The sequence below is a fragment of the Chrysochloris asiatica genome, unplaced genomic scaffold (assembly GCF_000296735.1).
Source record: "Chrysochloris asiatica unplaced genomic scaffold, ChrAsi1.0 scaffold00037, whole genome shotgun sequence".
Taxonomy (NCBI): domain Eukaryota; kingdom Metazoa; phylum Chordata; class Mammalia; order Afrosoricida; family Chrysochloridae; genus Chrysochloris; species Chrysochloris asiatica.
In genome coordinates, this window is record NW_006408555.1 from 17,319,695 (window position 1) to 17,328,640 (window position 8,946).

Consider the following 8,946-nt stretch of genomic DNA (forward strand, 5'->3'; position numbering starts at 1 on the left):
ATAATGGACAATTTGTGATCTCTTACCAGTCCACAGGCCTTGGGGGCCTATTTCCATTCCAGTGGGCACTGGAGGTGGGCCCCATAGGTCGCCTCCTCCCTCCAGTTGTGAGATCACAGCAGGTTTGAGAAGTGGGAATCCTGGTCCAGGAGAAGAAAACGGTAGAGACAAGTGAGTAATCTCCCACAGATGAGTCCCCATGTCTTTTCTCAGCTTGCTTTAGCAGTGGGAAGGGAAAGTAAGCATGAGGATTATCAAGGGGGACTTGGAGGAGGTCTTGGAAGGTGGGAATAGTCCTGAGAAGGTGTGGGGGGCTAGTTAGAGCCCAGAATGTGGGCCCCAGAGATCTCAGACAGTATAAACCAGAGAGATGTTGTACAAAGGGATACTAGTTTGTGACTTTGGCCTGAAATAACCTAAGGGTACACTGAGATCCTTGGTACAGTGAGAGGAAACAGAACAGTGACCAGAAGTTACTTCTTTCCTACACTGTGTCCAAAGTACAGCTTTTATAGGGTGAGTCTTAGCAAAGTCCTATAGTGGGCCAGAAAGGACCTGGGATTTGTCCTTCCTCAGTCTCTGTCCCTGAGGTTCTCATTCATTAAACAATTACTAAAGACCACCCTTGACCTGTTGAGGGGAAGGAACAGGAAACCCCAAATGGCAGAACTAGGGTCTTGGGAGAGGGGAGCCTTACCCAGGGAGGCCACATGACCATAATTTTCCAGCATCACATCCCTGTACAGGACCCTCTGTGTGGGGGACAGGCCATCCCACTCCGCCTGCGTGAAGTACACAGCCACGTCCTCAAAGGTCACCAACTTCTGAAACAACAGGTTCCTGCTGCCCTAGGGCCAATTCCATGGCTCAGGCCCTAAGTGAGGGGCAGAGGGCAGTATAAGGGCTTGGGGAGGGAGCTTTTGAAGAAGGCGATATTAATAAAGGGAAAGCTTTCAGAAAAAACACCTGGAAATGGAACCACAGAATTTCAGCAGAGAAGCCTCATGCCATTTTTTACACTTAAAAAGACAACTGAAGTTGAAGTTCAAAAAAAAAATTTTTTTTTTTTTGCCACAACCAAATTCCTCTTAAGCAAGTTCAGTACTTTACACAGGCCACCTACACCACAGGATCCCTTGCTGGCAGAAGCAGCTCAGGACAGGTCCACCAGCTGACCCCTCAGCCTCTGGAGGCCTTGGCTGTTCCCAGCACCAGCCTCAGCAGCTCTGCTGCCCGCACCTCACCCTCAAGCCTCAGTCACTCGCAAAGAACCAATAATAGCCATGGCCTCTACATCAGCCAGTCCCCACAGGTGCCTGATGCCCGCCAGACCCCAACAAGGGGCTGTGTGACCTCTACTTGAGTACCTCCTGATAGCTTTTCCTGTGACCTTCTCCCATTCAAGCATCATCCTTCTCAACTTTTCTCAAGACCTCACCATTTCTCCCAAGGTTTGGGAAGATGTAAGAGCAGCCTTCTTTCCTGTTGGCTTCTCCTCTTTGCAACACTAAGCCATGTGGTCAGTAGGACTACCACTCAGTCCTGATGCTGTGGGCCCTGCCCCAGGCAGCTCCTTGTCTATGGCTGGATCTCCCTCAGCCTCCTCAGTCTTTTGGAACAACTCTAGAAACTCACCTACAGGGATTTCCTCTCTGTGAGGATCTGTCTTGCTTGATCCTATTGACTTCTACCCATGAACAATCCTAGTTGAAACTCTGAGTGTTTCTATGTGATCTTGGACTACTATGTGATCATGCAATGTTCTCTGAACAAAACTCAATACCTTCACTGCCCTCTGCCACATCCTTTCCCTTAGTAAACTGACACCTCATCCTAAACTCAGACCTCAGCTGGCATCACCACCATCCACCATCTGGGAACATCCTCTTCCTTTTTGCCACCTCCAACCCGTTGACTGTCTGCATCCAAAAGATCTTTATATCTTCAAAGTTGTTTGGAAGTGCCCTTCCTCTTTAACTTTCCTTGATGCAGCCCATGTCCTCTGTGCTAGTGGATATCTGCTGAACTGATCGCCTTGCTTTTGAACCTCCTCTCCAAATTCTCCCATGCACAGCTGTCACTAGTTTGACTAAGTTAACTTGCTCTGTAGACACTATCCTGCTAAGCAGTTAAGAATCACACAGTAACTGTGCAATCTACAACAAGTTATTTGAACTCCCCTTTGCCTCCTTTTTTTTTTTTTCTGGTACAAAGAACATAACCTGACTTAGAGGGCAGTTATCAGGACTGAATACCCAGGCAAATGCTTAGTATAGTGCCTGCCACACAGCAAGCCTCAAACGATGCTACTGATGATTCCATTTCGATGATTATTCCCAAGCTGCAGCCCATGAATGAGCTTCGGGGGGGGGGGTCCATGAAGTCTCTGAAATTGCCTAGAAAACTTGGTTTGCATGTTTATTTTCCTGAGGAGAGGGCCCAACACTCTTATCAGATGGAGGACTGCAACCCAATCCCTGAAAGGCTCTGAAGGATGCAATAAAACCTCCTGTCCGCAGGACTTGCTTGCCTTTCTCTAGTGTGACCCGGCTCCCCATGGTCTTCTCCTCTTTCTCTGAATTAGAGGCCTAGCTGTCCTTTACACTGATCTGTCCCATCCATCTCCACTCACCATCAGGTCCATCACTGGGTCTCAATTCTCTGCTGGTATCCTACAGTCGTGCCCACATATAGAACACCCTAGATGGGCAGCTTCTGCACCCCCTCAGACCCCTCTGCTGGGGCAACTTCTGGACCAGAGGAAACCACCAACTCAGCAGGGTGTGCTCCTTGGCATATTCTACTGTGGCCTCCATCTCCCACCATCCGGGTCTCTCTGCCCATCCCTGCACATCACCTCTCTTTCCACAGCCTCCAGTCCTGCAGGCAGAAGCATGGAGGCTCACCAGCTCTGGCTCCCTTTTCCTCCATGTGAAGCTGCCTAGAGGAAGAGCTGAAGGATCCACAGCTCACCTGGGGCCAGACCGTCTGGAGCATGGCTGCCTCGAGCTGGTTTCCAACTCAGAGAAAGGATACAGCTGAGAAAAACAAAACAAAAAAGGGAGACAATGTGAAGCAAGCCACACCCACCAGGGATGATAAAACTCGTTCTCAAAGATAAGAGGAATAGGTGGCCCATGTACAAATAGCAGTGACCATGGTGTAGCCATAGGAAGAAAGCAGTGATCTTAGTGCAGGCTCAGTACGTAACACTGATGCTCACTGCCAGGGGTCTCAGGAGTTTACAATTCTGACACATATCACACATACAAGGAGTGTGTATAAAATGGCCAACATCCAACATTAGTCTCAATGGAAAAAGACCAAAAGTATTCCCTTTAGGAACAAGAACTAGACAAGGATGTCCTCTGTCACCACTCCTATTCAATACTTTGCTAGGAGTCTTAGCTAGAGCTGGAAGGCAAGAAAGGAAAAGAAAAGGCACCCAAATTGGGAAATAAGTAAAATTATGTCTACTTGCAGATGATGTGATTCTATACATAGAGAATCCCAAAGACTCAGCAAGAAAATGACTGGAACTCATTGAAAGACTCAGTAAATTATAGGGTACACAACATACATAAAGCAGTAAGATTCCTTTACACTATTAAAGAAAGTTCTGAAATACCATTTACAATAACCTCCCAAAAGATTAAATCTAACAAAAGAAACAAATCCCTACACAAAGAAAACTACAAAACACTACTACAAGTAATCAAAAGAGATCTGCAAAAGTGAAAGTACGTATATACCACCCTTAGCGATAAGAAGACTTAACACTGTGAAAATGTCAATACCACTCAAAATGGTCTACATACAAGATGTAATTTCAAGTCAGGCTCCAATATCATTTTTTAATGACATGGAAAAACTAATCACCATCTTTATATGGAAAGGAAAGGGACCCCAGATAAGCAAAGCACCACTAAAGAAGAACAAAATAGGAGTCCTCACACTTCCCTATCTCAAAATCGACTACAAAGCCACAGTAGTCAAAACAGCCTGGTATTGGTACAATGACAGTCACATAAACCAATGGAACAGAATTAAGAACCTAGAAGTAAATCTATCCATCTATGGAACACTGATCTTTGACGAAGGGTCAAAATGTATTAAATGGGGAAGAGTTAGTCTCTTTAACAAAAATGTTGACAAAACTGGATACCCATTTGCAGGAAAATGTAAAACCTTAAACTATAAAGACCATCAATGAAATATAAAGATAAATTAGGGACCCTAATTGTTGTTGTTGTTAAGTGCCATCGAGTCGGTTCCGACCCATAGCGACCCTGTACAGGGTTTCCGAGGGTGTAAATCTTTACGGGAGTAGAAAGCCTCATCTTTACATGGCATAAATATGCTACAAACATAAATGAAAACACACAACAGAAAACTAGATGACAGGGATGTCCTAAACATTAGACACCATGTGCATCAAAAAATTTTACCAAAAGAGTGAAAAGAGAACCCATTGACTTGGGGGGGGGGGAATGGGCAATAACATATCAGACATGTGACCAATCTATAAAATTTATAGAAAACTTCAACAACAAAAAGAAAAACAACCCAACTAAAATTGGGCAGTGGGCATCTCGTCTAGATGGGTCTGGTGAAAAGAGATAGGGATAAGATTCTTATGATTCAATAGTGAGTAACTGCTATCATGACTAATTGTGATTGTCACAACTGAAAGGTATAAGTTTTGTAACAAAAACGGTGGAATAGTTATCTTACAGTCCAGAAACAGAGGACCCTAGGACCATCAAGGAAGAAGAGCACAAGTGGAATGCGAGACCTTACACAAAGAAGCAGTGACACCAGAGATGGAGGCAGAGATGGGGACCTGGAGAGAGGGAACAGCTAAGGATTCTAGATTCATGGAATTAGAGGGACTGAGAGCTGGTGGCCAGGAGGCAGGCTTGCACAATGTGCCCTTTGGTGGTTTAAATTATTATACATGCCAGAGTGTTTAAAAAAAGAGCTAAAATGAATAGGGAGAAATACTGTTAACTGATGGTACATGGAGGGGATTATAATCATTGTAATGAAACAAAGTGTGTGGTTTGTTGAATGTAAAACTGATAATCTGCCCTGTAAACTTTCACTCAATTCACAATAAAAAAAATAAAACTTGGGCCAGTGGGTAGGAACACATACTTCACCAAAAAGGTGCTTAGCAGAGGGAACAGAAGCAAATACTGTTGTATGAATGGTGATGTAATGAGACAAAAATACGATAGTATGAGTGTAAAACCGATGATCTCCCATGTAAAGTATCACTCAATTCACAATCAAAACTTAAAAAAAAAAGCACTTAGGCAGCCAACAAACCTATGAAGAAATGCTAATGACCATGAAAGAGATGCAGATTGAAACACCACTGAAGTATCATCTCATCTACCAGGAATTTGTTATTAAGTGCTGTCAAGTCAGTTCTGACCTATAGAGACCCCATATAGGGTTTCAAGAAGCAGCTGGTGAACTTGAAACTGCTGGTTTTGCAGTTCAAATCAACTTTGCAGTCCAGTGCATTCACCCACAACACGAAGTTCAAAACAACAGCAACACAAAAGCTGACAGAGGTGTGGGGAGACTAGAACCCTCATACATTGCTGCTGGGACTGCAAAAATGGTGCAACTACTGTGAAAACCAGTATGGCACTTCCTCAGAAAGTTAGAAATAGAAATACCATATGGCCCAGTAGTAATCCCTCTACTTGTTATATATTCTAGAGAAAAAGAGTCATGACATAAATAGATATATATTGGTACGGTTAGGTGCCATCGAGCTGGTTTCAACTCATAGCGGCCCTGCATAGGGTTTCCGAGAAGTAGCTGGTGAGCTTGAATCACTGACACTGAGGTTCAAACAGAACTTTCAGTTTAGTGCATTAAGCCGCACTAGGACTCCAAATACATAAACACAATGAAATACTACACAACATGAAAGAACAGTGAACAATTTGAAAAACACCTGATAACTAGGATGAACCTGGACTACATTATGCAGTGGAGGAAGTCAGTCGCAAAAGTACAATTATTATATGTGACCACTATTATAAAGTCAAGAAAAGGTTTGCACATTAACAGTAGTGAGAAGGGAAGGTGTCTAACTGTAGTGTAGACACATATTAACTTGGATGAGAGGGAAAGCAAAAAAAAAAAAAAAGTAGATAAAATGTATGTAGCCTAGAATAAAACAGACTCGTGTGTCTACGACTCAGCTCGAGAGCAAATATCTTACCGATATCTCTAACATATTTCTCTTTTTCTAAAGCAGCATCGTCACTGGTTACTGCTCAGCTAGGTGTGCTGCAGGCCCTGCACAGATTGTGAGCTCAGCCCAGGGAGGCAGCAACTAGAGAAGGGGTGGCTGCTTCCTCACATGCTATCCCACTTCTTGGCAGAGCTCTGGGTATCCTCAAGGGCCCTAATGTCTGTGGAGAGCTTGGCAATGTTCCTTAGCTATGCTTTCACTCACCTTGGAGAGCTGGGAAGAAGATAGTAAACCATCTAAAAATAGGTGCTTAGCATAATAGGTTCCTGGAACACTTTTTAGTGAAAACCTGGAAAATAAGGAATATGTTGTTGTTATGTATAGCAACCCTATACACAACATAATGGAACACTGCCTGGTCCTGCACCAACCTCATATTTATGCCCATCACTGCTGCCACTGTGCCAATCCATCTCTTTGGGGGTCTTCCTCCTTTTCTCCAACCCTCCATTTTACCAAATGTGATATCCTTCTCCAGGGACTGGTCCCTCCTGACAATATGTCCAAAGTAAAAGAGATGAAGTCTGGCAATCCTGGCTTCCAAGGAGCATTCTGACTGTACTTCTCCCAATACAGATTGTTTTTTTTCTGGCAGTCCATGGTACTGTTATATTCTCCTTCAACACCATAACTCAAAAGCATCAATTCTTCTATGCGCTTCCTTATATGCAGGGGCTTCAAAAATTTTATGGAAAAATGGAATTGAATGATAAGGAAGATGAAAGTTTCAAGTAAAAAGGCAGGTGGGCTTTGAACTAGTTCATTCCTGTTCGACCCCTTGCTGAGACTCTGCCTTTCCACTGTAGGAAGCCTGAATCATAACCTACACTTTAATAAGACCCTTCAAGTGATTCTAATAGATATCTGGAGATCTTGTTAAAATGCAGAATTTAATTCAGTGTACCTGGCATGTGTATCAGTAAAGATCAGAGCGGACAAGGATATATCTCTATCATGAAGAGGCAGAGATGAAGAAAAAACAGCTACAAAAACAGATTCCTGAGGCCAGGGGGGCAGCGAAGCCCACTAATGCTGCGGCAGAGATAAGAGGTTTAGCTCTCTAGCTCTCTTCCTGTGGGAAATAACTGACTCAATGGTCTGCAGCTTGTGAATGAAGAATAGATTAGTATGAAGTACGAGAATAGCGACATTTTCAGAAAAGGAAGGACAAAGAGTGCCCAAAGGCAAGGCTTAGCTGGATCTCTGTACAGTACCTGTTACTTAACCTGTCAGGAGTGGCACGTGAAACGGCCAAATCATATCCAGGTCACTGTCATCCCCAGCCCGCGAAACGTGGGGTAATGTTACCTTTTGGAGTTGATACTGCTCCAGGAGACCGCGCCTTCCAGCACCACGTTCCCGAGGAGCTGGGAGCGCCCTGACTCACAACCCTATGCCCGGATTCTGGAACACTATCCAAACTGGAAATGCGTGAGGGAAACCCCCTGCGCGACTTCACCAGGCTAAACGACCTGTCTCCGATCTCTTGGCGCCTGTACAAACCCCACCACGGGCTGCATCCTCCCGGAACAGATCAGGCTAAATGCCTGGACCTGGTGGTAGTGACGGTAACACAGGCTTCATCTTACGCTGAAAGCCAGTGTAGAGGGGGGAGACAGAGAATCCCAGGCCGCCGCCTAGCTCCCTCCCCTGGACTCGGTCACCCGCAGTGAGGAAAGCAGCGGCTCACGGTGGAGGCGCGACCCAACCACGACAAGAACCATGGAGTCAGGACACTACCCACGACCCTCGCAGCCCAGTATTTACCTTCACAGCAGAAGCCAATGCGAGGCGCGACCGGAAGTGCGTCACCAGGCCACTGCCAAGCCCCTCTAGGAGCTGAGTGACTGTCTCTCGGTGGTGCTTTAGCGGCTCCAACCCCGAGGTCCAAAGTCGATTGGGTGGGGACCTGAATCCATGGACTGGTAGAGAAGATATATACTAAAACAGTAAAAAACGGAAACGTCAAACTTTAAAGTAGGCACACACACATGCACACGCACACACACACACGAGATAAAATGATGTAAGAATGACAAATAACCACAAGAAAAAAATGTTCAACATCATTATGTTTGTTAGGGGCTATGGAATAGACTCACAGCGACCCCATGTGATTAGAACTGTCCACTATAATTTTCTAGAATGTAATCTTTGCAGGAACGGATCGCCAGGTCTTTCTGCAGCTGGGTGGGATTGGATCGTCAATCTTCCAGTTAGTAGTCAAGCACTAACCATTGCCCCAGCAGGGCTCCTTCATTAGTCCTTAGGGAAAGAGAGATAAAAACGACAGTGAGATATCGCTACCTGTATCTGATCATTACTGAACGTAATAACAGTTAATAGTTACAGCACCAAGTGCTAGTGAAGGTGTGGAGAAACTGGGCCACACATACACTGTTGGTGGAAATTTAAATCATACTGTAACTTTGGAAGTTTAGCCGTTTCTTTAAAACAAACAAAAACTAGGAATGTTAACTATCATTCTTGTTGTTGTTGTTAGGTGCCATCGAGTTGGCACGAACCCATAGCGACCTTATGCACAGCAGAACGAAACACTACCCAATCCTGGGCCAACCTCCCTACTGTTACCACGCTTGAGTCCACTGATGCTGTCACTTTGCCAATCCATCTTGTTGGGGGTCTTCCTCTTTTTCTCTGACCCTCCA

At 44.8% G+C, this 8,946-nt stretch overlaps 1 protein-coding gene across 1 annotated transcript in view; it reads right to left on the reverse strand.

The window, feature by feature from the left end:
* ZNF23 (zinc finger protein 23) overlaps positions 1-8,946 on the reverse strand; it is a 38,781-nt gene that overhangs the window by 21,347 nt on the left and 8,488 nt on the right. The window contains exons 2-5 of the mRNA XM_006860317.1: positions 2,974-3,038; positions 2,858-2,880; positions 698-848; positions 27-140 (exon numbers count right to left, since the gene is read on the reverse strand). Coding sequence (XP_006860379.1) covers positions 27-140; positions 698-848; positions 2,858-2,880; positions 2,974-3,038 — 353 coding nt within the window. The remainder of the gene's footprint in view (positions 1-26; positions 141-697; positions 849-2,857; positions 2,881-2,973; positions 3,039-8,946) is intronic.